General features: G+C 53.4%; 5 protein-coding genes across 5 annotated transcripts; 3 read left to right on the top strand and 2 right to left on the bottom strand.

Annotated features, from left to right (window-relative positions):
• Positions 1-346: 346 nt before the first annotated feature.
• BBA_06290 (amidohydrolase-like protein) lies at positions 347-1,858 on the top strand (the record flags this gene model as incomplete). The annotated part of the gene is made up of 1 exon (XM_008601387.1): positions 347-1,858. The coding sequence occupies one exon, from the start codon at positions 347-349 to the stop codon at positions 1,856-1,858; it is 1,512 nt and encodes a 503-aa protein (XP_008599609.1).
• Positions 1,859-3,074: 1,216 nt separating this feature from the next.
• On the bottom strand, positions 3,075-4,284 carry BBA_06289 (uncharacterized protein; the record flags this gene model as incomplete). The annotated part of the gene is made up of 2 exons (XM_008601386.1): positions 3,075-4,063; positions 4,137-4,284. 2 exons carry the CDS (start codon positions 4,282-4,284, stop codon positions 3,075-3,077), a joined length of 1,137 nt encoding a protein of 378 aa, XP_008599608.1.
• A 1,115-nt stretch (positions 4,285-5,399) lies between these two features.
• On the top strand, positions 5,400-6,105 carry BBA_06288 (macro domain-containing protein; the record flags this gene model as incomplete). Its single annotated transcript, XM_008601385.1, has 2 exons — positions 5,400-6,013; positions 6,072-6,105. The coding sequence occupies 2 exons, from the start codon at positions 5,400-5,402 to the stop codon at positions 6,103-6,105; spliced, it is 648 nt and encodes a 215-aa protein (XP_008599607.1).
• Positions 6,106-6,237: 132 nt separating this feature from the next.
• On the bottom strand, positions 6,238-8,330 carry BBA_06287 (potassium ion channel Yvc1; the record flags this gene model as incomplete). The annotated part of the gene is made up of 5 exons (XM_008601384.1): positions 6,238-6,762; positions 6,813-7,740; positions 7,798-7,913; positions 7,986-8,197; positions 8,288-8,330. 5 exons carry the CDS (start codon positions 8,328-8,330, stop codon positions 6,238-6,240), a joined length of 1,824 nt encoding a protein of 607 aa, XP_008599606.1.
• A 1,502-nt stretch (positions 8,331-9,832) lies between these two features.
• BBA_06286 (ATPase protein) lies at positions 9,833-12,829 on the top strand (the record flags this gene model as incomplete). The annotated part of the gene is made up of 1 exon (XM_008601383.1): positions 9,833-12,829. The coding sequence occupies one exon, from the start codon at positions 9,833-9,835 to the stop codon at positions 12,827-12,829; it is 2,997 nt and encodes a 998-aa protein (XP_008599605.1).
• Positions 12,830-13,006: the final 177 nt, after the last annotated feature.

The following is a 13,006-nucleotide window of genomic DNA, read 5'->3' as shown; positions in this document are numbered from 1 at the left end:
CCCAGACGGTTATAGGAAATGTCTATTTAGACCGCGCGCGAGGTTATTACTAGTTCCCGCTTACGCAGCGGTAATATCCACCTACCCCAGCTTCCATCGTGGGCGGCTTGCCGGGAGTTTTGGCAAGTACGGACGATGTAATAAGCAATATAGATTTGTAAGTCACGGGCCTGGATTTGTAAGTTACACAAACGAACGGGCCCAATGAACAATAGTTCCTAGAAAAAACCTCGAGCATGTATAAAGGAGATGGCGGTCACAGAGTTGGCCAAGTGCTTCTGCTCTCGACGAATACAACTTTTATCAATACGCGCAGATTGAGCCTCATTACCTAGTTACCGCACCTATGCAGCACTCTGTTTTACTTTTGGCCTTGGGCATTGCACTTGCCCAGGCAACGTCGACCTTGTTCTGGGGCGGCACCATCATTGCCTTCAACAGCACCGACGAGTCCCTAAGTGTCATTAGAAACGGCTCCGTCCTTGTGACGGACGATCGTATTGCCGCCATCAGTAAAGAAGCTCGGCCAGGAAATCTCCCAGCTCAGACGGTCGAGGTCAATATCACTGATCAAATCATCACGCCTGGTTTCATTGATACGCATCGTCACGGGTGGCAGACGGCCTTCAAAACGATTGGCTCCAACACCACCCTTCTCGAGTATTTTTCTCGATACGGCGAATTTGCTGCCGCTTCTAGCTTCGAGCCGGAAGATGTCTATCTCGGCCAGCTTATGGGGCTCTGGGAAGCCATGAACGGAGGCGTGACGACGTTGCTGGATCATGCCCACCACACCTGGTCAAACGCCACAGCATATGCCGGCCTCAATGCGTCCATTGAAAGTGGTGCTCGTGTATTCTGGTCCTACGCTTTTCACAACATTTCGTCTTTGAATTACACCATTGCCGACCAGTTTCCCAATTTTCGCGAAATCGCCGAGAGCAACATCTTCGACGGTACGACTACAGAGCTTGGTATCGCCTTTGACGCGTGGGGTCCCAACCCCAACATCCAGGAGGCGCAACAGATTGCAGACTTTGCTCGCCAGTATAACGTATCTGTGGTGACAACTCACAGTCTCGCTGGCCCGTGGGGCAACGACAATCTGCCCGAGGACGTTGCGCGCTTCAGTCTGCTAAACGGCACCATTCCCGTCGTCTTCTCCCACGGCAGCTTCATCACTGCTCAAAGCGCTGCTCTGCTGCGGTCCACCAACCAATTCGTATCCATTACACCCGAGTCGGAGATGCACTATGGCCACACGCATCCTCACGCCTATGTTCTCCAGGACCAGGCGGCCCTCGGCGTCGACACACACTTTACCTACTCGAGCGACATTCTCACGCAGGCGCGCATCTGGCTACAATCGGTCCGCTACCATTTTTCCTGGAATGTTTTGCAGGGCTGGGCTCTGCCATGGCGGAGCCCGATGAGCGCAGAACAGGCATTCAAGCTGGCGACGCGGGCGGGGGGGCTGGCGCTGCGGCGAACCGACCTGGGTGTCATCGAGGTCGGCGCCAAGGCCGACCTGGTGGTGTGGAATGCGCGAGACTCGCTCTCTATGCTGGGCTGGGTAGATCCTGTGGCCGCTGTCATGCTTCATGCAAATGTCGGCGATGTTTTGGATGTGGTGATTGACGGCAAGTTTGTCAAGCGTGACGGCAAAATAGTAGCCGAGCAATATGAGACTGTACGAGGGCAATTTCTAGCGAGTGCGCGCAAGATTCAGAAGATTTGGCGAGACATGCCCTATCCAAGCTTTGCAGGCGAGTCCTCCAACGGATTCCAGTACGAGGTGCCCGTCATCGCGGATACGCAGCGTGGAGGGGGCAATGGTTATGGCAAGCTGTTTGTTTAGCCTTGCAGTCAAGAATTCTGCTACTCAGCTATAGTTTTTTAGTACATGGCATATTTACTATAGTGTAAGAATTATTTGACCCTACGATGTTATTGCAAGACTTGGCCCAGATGCGCACCCGACGTACGAGCTTTCTGTCGCGAGATTACAGCACAGTACGCAAGTTTGAGCAACGTTGACATGTCACTAACAAGGCCATTTTGTTTTCTCTTTTTTTTTTTTTGCTCTTATTTGATGGGCTGACGACTTCATATTCGTATGAAAACTCGTCGATTCGTTGTTACAGAAGCATACGGCGGTCTACTAGAACCTCCTGTGAGTTGCTCGGCTATCTTGAGGGAGAAACCGAGTTCTGCGGCTACAAGTACAGCTATTGCTTTATAATAACGGCAGTTGAGAGGCGACATAATATTATGCGATACTATAAGTACTACTTTTTCCATAGGCCAGTCAATTAGCCGCCAGTCAATCAGCGCCTATTTACTCCATTAACCTATTCTGTCGCTCTTGAACCCAACTCAGACTTGACCTCTGAGAGGTACTAGATTACTGCAGTTAACAAAGTTGGACTAGAATAGAACTAATATCAGCAGTTTTTAGAAGCTTCAGGTAGATACATCACACGCATTCTCAAAGCCTGCCACGGCAGGCGGCCCACGGCCTTTTCTAATCAAAGGGGGTCCTTCAATAGACAGGCAACAAGGTACAAATTTAATGACTAATTAAAAGACTTTGTGTCAGAAACTATATCATGAAAATGGATTGCTATAAGGAAAACGCTTTTGATCAAGTACTATGCATGGAGGGATAAACAAAAACCTGCCGTTTGGTCATTATTGATGTTGTGTTCTTAACCAGAGCTACGCACCAGAAGAAGCTGATAAACTTTTTAAATAATTCATAATAAATATTGATTGATTCGGAGCCTACACTCATTTTGTTCTTCATTATCTGAGACTGACCTGTCGTTATAATAATGACATTTTAAAAGTAAGCTGCCCTCCCAAAACCAGATGTTTTTTTTTGTTCCCTCCATGCTATACTATATCTGAATGAGGGTGTGGAGTGTTTGAGTCTCGCGACCTCGTAGCTCCGCCGCCGTTGACAAAGGGACAAGCTTGATAGCTGCAGCAAGCTTTCACGAGTCTTGATGCAAACTTGAGACGCCATACTAAGAGCAAATTTCAATGCCATGTACACGTACACATTAGTGCACTCAGTCTAGTAGTTGCCCTATATATGTTCGCAGCGGCTCCGCTTCGTCCTCTAACAAGGTATCGGGAAACCCAGTCAACCTAGTTTTTAAGAGATCATCATTGGCTGTGGCGGCCTTGACGACCGCTCGAATTACTCTCGTCGTAGATGGCGGCCCGCAGTTCGTAACTCTCATCACACTGATAAATCTTTGGAAAAAGTCTATGAGGTTGTAGTGCATAAGAAGGTCCGATAAGTCAATCATGGCGAGCGCCGCCCACTGCAGCAAGCCGTGGCCCGTGTCACGAGCCAAATTCTGTGGCAGCGGGACGAGCTCCGGAAACGAGGTCTGTGAGATCGCGCGTAAGTCGAAGACTGCGAGACGCGGGAGGATACGCAGCAAACGGCCCTGTGCGAGGGAGATTTGGCGCTCCGTTCTCGATGGGCTGTCCGCGTCGTTATCCTCGCTGTCTGGCGAGGCAAATCTGCATAATCGAGGGATAATGGCAAAGAGCTGCTCGCTACCAAAAATGAGATTCCAGAGATGGCCGTGGCCGGGCACACGCCTTTTAAACATCTCGGCCGGAAAGGCGGCAAAGGCGCCATTGGTTGCAACGTCCTCGACGACAACGCAGTCCGTCCTGAGCAGGTCGCCCAGGACTCTGGCGGCGCGCTCCGTGACTGCGGCACTCTCCGTATCCAGCCAGCAGGTGAGTAGCGCGGCAACGAGCTCCGGGAGAGTGCTGAGCAGCGCGGCGTCGTCGGGCCCGCGCGCCGCCTTGTGCAGCATGGTGAGCGCGAGCAGGTTCGCGCTAGGCAGGGGCGAGCGCAGCGCGGTGAGGATAGATGTTGAGTCCGCGAGGGTGAGGACGCGGCTAAAAGTGAGGGGCCCGAGCAGCTTGGCCGTCATGGAGAGCAGGGGCTCAGGGTCCCGGGAGGAAGTGCTGGTGCTGCGGAGGAGCTGCGTGAGAGGGAGCAGCACGGTGTCCAGCAGCGGGGGGATGTTTGCGTCTGCGAGGAAAAGAACATGGTCAGCATGATCGAAGCAGGGTTACATTGCGTATGGGGGGATGTGCATGCTCACCGTTAAGTTGTAGCTCGACCTCGTCAAAGAGCCGGGCGTTAATGGGCGTCTGGGGGTCGCGAAGCTCGGCGAGGTGCACGAGCAGCTCTTCGAGCCGCGCAATTGGTACAGCGTCCATAGCTTCTGGGACTACTCTATCGCCTGGCATGCTGAAGAGATGAAATGTGTTTGGCGCGAGCCAGTGATGGCTTTGATCAAGGTCGATGAGAAAGAAAGAGGTTGCGCAAGCGCCCCTGCCTGGTGTAGGTCTGAATGAGTGCAAACGGCCCACACAGCGGGGTTTAAACCATCTACATGCTGAGCAAGAAGTACTCGCAACATCAGTTACGAGATGGTACGGAAACAAGATGGCTGATTATTTTTAGATTACAAAGAACCAAAGAACTGATTTGCAAGTAATCTTCAACGTCAGAGGAAATAAGGGCTATTAAATAGGCCGTCTAATCGGTCACAAGGTCTGGCGCTATATCCGTAATTGGGCAAAAAAGAGAGCTTTGCTCCGCGTTCAGTTGCGTTGCCGCGCAAAACCCACATTCAGGTGCCGGAATGTTTTTCTTTGGCGGATGTATAGTCATTTAGTGATCAAATCCGCCCTTGGATTTGAAAGAAACGGGAGAAACCACTTCTACACCCTGCGGCTAATTCATACAGAGAGATAATACCATATACCCAAGAATGCTTTGATAGTTGAAGCGCATTCTTGCCGCTTAATTTCTGCTACAATGATAATAATAGACAAAAGGGTCGAGATTTGAGCTGTGCACTAAAACACCAATTCTTACCACCCACAGCTTGCAACCCATTTCAGCATATCAAGAAGTCACATTTCTTGTGTTAATTCTCATATTCCCAGCTCTCATCTTATCTTCATTATACACACATTCTGTACACCTTTCTGGGAAGGTGGTGGAGCTACAGTGATGGATGCGGGGCTGGGGCTCAATAGCGAACTTGTCGGTAGCACTTCAGCATTGTCATTACGACTGCCAAGCACGACCTGCACATTAACAGAACGGGTATCTTGACCGACTTTAAATCCCGATCTCCCTTTCCTAAAACCCACCCCTCAAGCGCAGTTCGCTTTCCGGAAAGGGACCTACACCTCCAACTGTTGGGCGCTGTGTTGTTCCTACAAGGCCAAACGCCTCCCAGCAGACGGCACGCCTCATCCCATCATCCCATCATCTTCCAGACTTTCAACGCTGAGCAGCACAATCAGTACTGCATATACTACATCGAATGATACCGACTAGGGCTCTCAGAATGGCCGCCTCCGTCGTCTCTCTCGAGCAGATCCCCTCGCTCGCCTCACTCTACCGCGACTCCAAGCTCGCCGGCGGCTCCAAGACACCCGACGCCTCGCCCTCCGCGTCGGCCAACCAGCGCGCTGCACTCATCCGTGGCGACATCACCAAGCTGCAGGTCGACGCCATTGTCAACGCGGCCAACAAGTCGCTGCTCGGCGGCGGCGGTGTCGACGGCGCCATCCACGCCGCCGCCGGCCCGGGGCTCCTCGACGAGTGCCACACCCTGGGCGGCTGCCCAACAGGCGAGTCGCGCATCACAAAGGGCTACCGCCTGCCCGCTGCACACGTCATCCACACCGTCGGGCCCGTCTACAGCGGCAAGAGCGTCAGTGAGCCGCTGCTCCGCAGCTGCTACCGATCCAGCCTCGAGCTCGCGGCGCAAAAGGGCCTCAGGTCGGTGGCGTTTAGCGGCATCAGCACGGGCGTCTACGGCTATCCCAGTGTTGACGCTGCTGTGGTGGCGTGCAGAACGATCAGAGAGTACCTAGATGAGCACGACGGCCCGCTTGAAAAGGTCGTGTTTGTCACGTTTTTACAAAAAGATGTCGATGCCTATAATGCGACTATTCCGTGAGTGTGTTGCAAACATTTGCTGCTGGATGTATGCTAATGAATTTTGCTTTTGCAGAAGATTCTTCCCTCCGGCTGACAGTACGGATTGAGGGCGTGCGTGCACCTTTTATGATGGGCAGACAAGAAATTGGGCAGGTGATTCGAGAGACTGAGATATAATTAAATTGAACACAGAGAAAGCCGTCGTCGGTTACCACTGACCGGCTATAATGACACCCAAATTATGTTTGTCGTTCCTCTACTAGTTTGGTAATCATCGTCTTGAGCTCCTCCACCTCTGACCGAAGCTTCCTCACTTCGAGTACTGCCGCGTCGTCCTCGACATTTGGTCGCACAGAATCGCAAGTCTTGATCCATCCCTCGGCTTCAAAGTCAACCTCGTGCGCCAGTTGTTCCCATTCGTGGACCACATCTTCATCTTCCTCGCCCCTAGCGCGATTCTGACGAATCTTGTGAGCCGTTTTTGTCTCCAAATATGCCGCCACCACTAGTAAAGGGGAGTAGAGGAATGCCATGATCCAGTCATTAAGTGTTTCGTAGGCGTGCTTTGGCAGCCACCACTCGGTCAAGGCTGAGACGATAATCTCAATCAGGTTGAGAGGAGCAATGTATACGTTCTCGTCAGGGGCCCGAACAAATTGCATCGTCTTCTGGGCAAAGAGTGCCAGAAACTCGTCGTCGGCGTTTTCGTAAATATCTTCGTAGGCCGAGTTGTACAGTGCAATGAGAATGTTGAGGAGGATAATCTGTCTGGTGTTAGCGCGCGGGCGATGGTGGTTGTTAGATGGCAACGAACCATGACAACAAATGTGAAGCAGTAGTAGAGTATGACGCCCCATGGGTGAGCAAATGATTCGAAACCATCGAATTCCGGACTTTGCATAATTGCCTTGAGCATCGATTCGACAATAAAAGGCACGTCATCAACGAGATTATTCTCCGTGATGTCAAGACCAATGAATGCCTGAAGGAACCCAAGAATTATGATGACGAGCAGGGCAAAGAAGATCATGGACTCTTTCATCATAACCTTGAGGACAACCAGCATGGCACCAAAAAATCGAAAGCTGTCGAGGTAGAGCATGAGCCGAGACCAAAACATGGGCGCAATAAAGGCCAACAGGTTGTAGCTAAGCTGAGTGTAGGTTTTCCTGTAACCTGAATCGAGGTCGTGCATGAGTCCGATGATTTTGAAGATGAAGGAGACAGTAATGAATGAATAGAGCAACCCGTTAAAGGCGTTCCAGAAACCGAGGATTTGGTATCCGGCCTTGTAAAATTTGAGCAATTCGTCGCAAATGAAGCCCAATGTGAATATGTACAAAGCTACTTCTGCACCATCGAATCCGCCGCCGGCATTGACCGAGTTAATGGCAGCCGTGTACAATGCGAGATAGATGAGCGAGAAAAGGAGCTGCGCGGCATTCTGGTACCGCGGTGCTCGCATGCGATCGGGGTCCATGTGGACGAAAAAGTTGGGATTATCCTTGTTCTTGTAGTCGACAAAAACGGCCGCGTCGTTTTCATCCTGCACCAGCCATCCCCGCCAGAGGTAGTCTATGCATTTCTGGTAGCCAGATGAGCCAATGACGCGCACAGAGTGCAAATCGACAGCCTTTTCAATGACATTGACGGGTGTCGTGGGTCTGCCGTCTACGATGAACGAGTATCGTCGGAGTAACACTACATGCAGGAGGTAGTGGGTGTCGTCCTCGGACTCAATTCTAAGACATGAATTCGTTAGCAGCGGAAAGACTGCTGCGACGGCGGCGAAATCCTACAATGCCTTGGCAATGACGCCACAAGCCTCTGCTCGCAGATTGTGCAGGCCGGCATCCCATAATTCGGCGACCGCCTCGCGGCGAAACCATCTCTGGTTGACGAGTAGTGAATAGACCTGGACGAGTTGAGTGAGTAAAAGTGAGTGATGGCGGGGTGGACTATGGCGCGCGCGCCGTTGATTACGCACAACACAGGATTTATGAGACTCGCCGCCGGCTTCTTTGGCGGCCTGAAGCACTTTCTTGGTGATGATTTTGCTATGGGGCGTCGTCACCCGCGCCTCTTCCATCTCGCAAGGGATGCATTCTTGGACAAGATGCCGCAGACGGAGACAGACTTTGGTCACGTCGGTAGCCGGTATGGCGGAAGTGAGTCGCTCCCTGACATGGGGGGGCACCACTGTGCGAGAAATAAACAGCCGAAATTAGTTCTACATTGATGTCCAAAATGATGCGAGGAAGCCGAGCTGTCGGTGAGGCGGCAACGTACATGCGCGCTCCTCCTCGTGGAGCAGGTCGCGGCGGGAAGCCATGGCGAGCGAGTCGGCGATTTTTCCACGGGAGCTATGAATCGGGCCAAGCTTGTCGCGACGATGGGAAGAGGGAAAATTGGCGTCACAGAAGTTGATTCGAGGCAGTTCGTGCAATGGCAAAGGCAAAAGAAGAGGAGAGGAGGGTATGGGCGGCGGATGCGAGGGGAAGGCCGCAGCGGAACAAGCTTTGCAAGCCAAGAAACGTGCTAGAGGAGCTTCCAGCCAGGGCGAGCTGAAGTATGACGAAAGCAAAGCACGATTTGGGGCGGGATCTGCAACTAGCAAAATGGGACAAGCTTGGAATCGGAAGCTTTCAATAAACTCAACTTTGCGGGGTCCAGCTTGGTGTAGCATAGCTTCTTTTACTCTTATCTTACTTTGCACGTTTGCTTCCAACAGTAAACGGTTGAGTTTCGTCTACTACCCTAACAAAAGCTGCAACTTACTGATTTTCCAGCATCAGCAAAGGCACTCCACAGAACCATGTCATCAGCTCATTCAATACCCAAGTCTATTGCCCTTTTTCGACCTTTGACCCTACGCCACCATGCAACAATCGTGATGGCTGCCTGGCCACACCCACACCCACACCACGCAACCGGCGGTGACCCCTTGCTAGCGCAATGCCGTATTCCGCCCAGAGGTTACCAGCAAAGATTCTGCCTGCATGGTGACTTGTCCTAAAGAACAAAATCGCCAGCTAGTTGTGTGCGCGTGGCTGTGGCAGGCAGTCACCGTTAAAACGCCTTACGGGCCGCCTTTTATGGCTGCCGCCGAGCCCATTGACACCACGCACGGTGATGGCATCTGCTTTCTGTTGTGTCATTATGCATCTTAGGCGCCGCATCCTTCGTTTCCCTATACCGACCTGGCAGAAAAAGGAAACATAATCATTGTGCGACATCAACGGGCCGTAATCGCTCGCTCGCCGCCACTCCCCTGTGATACCCCGGATGCAATGGGCAAATTCGAGCCAATGGTTCGCCTAGAACCAAGTCTATTAGTTTCGCTACCATCGAATATGCGTCGAATATGCGCCCAGCCTGGGCCGCTCAGCTTCAAGTATCTCACCCTCTGAGTCATTCCGCTGCGTAGACCGTCCTTTTCTGGACGCAGGTCGATCCTGGGTGAGGGCCTAGCCGTCAGCCACATCACACAGCTTTGAGACGCCGCTGCCTAGGATGTCTGCCTGATGCCGCCTTGCTCCAGTGAATGCATGCAACCCTGCTCCCGGTGATAAATACGCCTGTATGCAGCCGCACACGGCTCGATTCCTCGTCTTTTCTACCTTTCTCTTCACTTTTTCTTCATCACCATTTGCGCCCACAAGCCGCATCCATGTCCTCTCGTTTGCCAGAGCGTAATACAACCGTCAAACAACAGCGCTGTGCATCTACACAGTGCCAAGTACTGCCCTTCTGTCACCCGCCGTATCTTGCTATCGCGGCGACTTTCTCCCGACTTCTCCCATAACTCTGTTCGCACAGACATCCGCCATCGAGATGGAGCAGCAAGGTAATTCGGCGCGGTCTGTCGAGGACACCAAGGCCGCCGAAACGGTCCCGCGCCCAACTCAAACAAGCCCGCCTGCGACCCAAGACACCGAGCCCGTCAACCAGACAAGCGAGCCAACTGTCGAGAAAAAGAACAAGGTTTCCGATCGGCACAGAGAGAAGAAGCAAGAAGGCAAGAGTCGAAAAGACGCAAAATTCCGAAGACGAGCCGCCGCCCGTCAAGACTCGGATACCAGCGATGAGGAGGACAATGTGAGCAGCGATGAATCAGACGTGTCTGGTAATTCATCCTCCTACAAGAAATCTAAAAGAAATACACGTCGCCGTCGCATCCGCAAGGTCGCTTCGGGAAAGCTGGCCAAGTCATCCACCTCCAGGCGCAACAAGCGGCGCTCTAAAGACGACAGTGACTCGGTCCTGAGCTCGGATTCGTCTTCTGAATCGGAGCGGGAGGGTGCGACTCGCGCATCTCGCGAAGAAGGGCAGAGCGGCAGCGACACTGATAAGGAAGTGCAGGATCTTCGTCGACAAATTCAGCAGTTGCAGCAGCAAGTGCAAGGGGCACTACAGCCAACCGTAATCAGCCCGTTCCCCCCGAATCCCATGATGTATCCGATGCAGAATTTCAATCAGTATGCCTTCAGCCCTCACATTTCCCCGGCTGTCATTCAGCCACAAAGCCCAGCCCCTGCACCGTCGACGACAGCGCCGCCACCGCCACCGCCTCCCCAGCAAGAGAGTCCTGCAGCTCGCCGACGCCGTGCTTTCCGACTCGGGATACCATTCGAGGTTGAAGAAGAGAAGAAGAGCAAGTCTCCCCCGAAAAAAGATGGGAAGCCATCGTTTCGCCGCGTTGACTTTGTATGGGATTCCGCTGCGCTGTGCTTCAAGATACGGGATACGGCAGATGCGCAGTCGCAGGACGAGGAAGATGAGGAGAACATCTTTCTGGTCCGGAGAACCTTTGACACGCAGGGCAGGTATCGACAGACTTTTGTCGATATTAGGAGCAAGCTTTTGAGAGAATGTCTCAAGGAGACGATTGGAGAAGTCAAAGGAGTGACCTTTGTGGAGGAGATTCCAAAGCTCGATCCCGAATTCTTGTTCTTGTACATGGATGATTTACGCGCGCATTACAAACACCTAAAGAATGTCAAGCCAGCCGGAGACACGAAGAAAGAGAGGGCAAAGAATGCCAAGAAATTGGACTTGAAGATTGTGCATCTCAAGGTGCTGCTCAAATACCTGAAAAAGGACTATACAGAAATCAAGCGTCAACTTGACTCGCTTCTCCGAAACGGACTCATCACTTTTGAGCTTCTGTGGGCTCTCTGGAAGCCCAAATCCCTCGCATACACGACAACGTACGGCGACGACGACGAGCCGCGCGTATTCCGTGTGGAGGGCGCGGAGCGGCACGCAAACATGCAAAAGGGCGAGTTCTACCACATTGACGGCAAATATTTCGAGTATGACGGCAAGAACTTTGGCTACGGAAGCATGGCCGAGGAGGTTGGATCGTTTCGCGGCACACGCAAGATTACCAGCCTACCGTGCTACCCGCTCCGCTTCCACCGCGACGAGGAGGGCGTGCGCCGGAAGCTCACGGAGCGCGGCAAGAAGTTTGTCGAGCTGCGCGGCGTCCACTACAAGAGCTACTCGGGCATGGCGTACCTCAAGAGCAAGAAGCACGGCGTCATCAAGTTCAACGTGCAGCAGAGCCGGATGATGGTCGACACCAAGACGTTTCGGCGCATCAACCCAAACTACCACCTGTCGCCGCTGGGGCATGCAGCAAACGGCTCTCTGCCTCCGGGAAGCATGCCGGACGACGAAGATGACTCCGACTGCGGTTCGTACGGGTCAGACGCCTACAACAGCGACAATGGACAGCTCGAGGTCCTCACCACCGTGTTCGACGAGGGCAGTGGGACGAAGACGCAGGCCTCGTCGACTGCCAAGGGGGAATCATCCGACTCGTGCGGCAAAGCCACGCCCTCTTCCTCGGGCGTAGATACCGACGGCAAGAGCAAAGGCGACAAGACGTCGGAGAAGAGCGCCGACGACGACCTGCCGCGGGCGCTGACGGACGAGGACTACATTCTGGCGTCGCCGGTGGTGCTGGGGTTCGCTTTCGCCGAGAAGCAGTGGCTCGAGTTCACGGTGACCAACGTCGGGCCGGTGCGATGGAACGACCAGGCGTGGGACTCGCTGGTGCTGGAGCGCGAGACCAAGGACCTGATCAAGGCGCTGGTGACGTCGCGGCGCAGCAACGCGTCCAAGACGATTGATGACGTGATCCAGGGCAAGGGCAAGGGGCTAGTGACGGTGCTGCACGGCGCGCCCGGCACGGGCAAGACGCTAACGGCCGAGGGCATCAGCGAGCTGCTGAAGTGCCCTCTCTACATGGTGTCGGCCGGCGAGCTAGGTACCGACTCACGCTACCTCGAAGCCGAGCTGCAGCGCATCCTCGACATCTGCCACGCCTGGGGCGCGGTGCTGCTGCTCGACGAGGCCGACGTCTTCCTCGAGAAGCGCAACGTGTCCGACGTCCACCGCAACGCGCTCGTCAGCATCTTCCTCCGCCAGCTCGAGTACTTTCAGGGCATCCTGTTCCTGACGACGAACCGCGTCGAGACGTTTGACGAGGCCTTTCAGTCGCGCATTCACATTGCGCTGCGGTACGACAACCTGGACGGGAAAGCGAAGCGCAAGATTTTCAACATGTTTCTGGCCCGCATCCGCGCGCTCGGCAAGCTCAAGGTCGACTCGCTGTCCGACGAGGATCTGGGCCGGCTGGTGCGCCAGGACCTAAACGGCCGCGAGATTAAGAACATTGTCTCGTCGGCGCAGGACCTCGCCATCAGTAAAGAGGAGACGCTCGGGATGAAGCACCTGCTGCAGGTGCTCGAAGTGCATGCGAGGTTCAGCAGGGATCTCAAAGGCGGCACGGGCTACGAGGATGCGATGAGGAGCTACTTTTGAAAGAGATCCTGGCAAGTGCGTCGGTAGAGGGAAGAATTGTATTTACGACCTCATCTTTTTATGTCCGTTTACGAAGCCATTTGAAAAACTGAAAGAATCACAACTTGGAAATGCGTACTGGTAAATGAGCGTGGCGTGGCGCTGTTTTCTTGTGAATGGGGTGATGTGTTCAACCCC

This window comes from Beauveria bassiana (genome assembly GCF_000280675.1).
Source record: "Beauveria bassiana ARSEF 2860 unplaced genomic scaffold BBA_S00018, whole genome shotgun sequence".
Taxonomy (NCBI): Eukaryota; Fungi; Ascomycota; class Sordariomycetes; order Hypocreales; family Cordycipitaceae; genus Beauveria; species Beauveria bassiana.
This window is presented reverse-complemented; position numbering and strand designations above follow the sequence as displayed.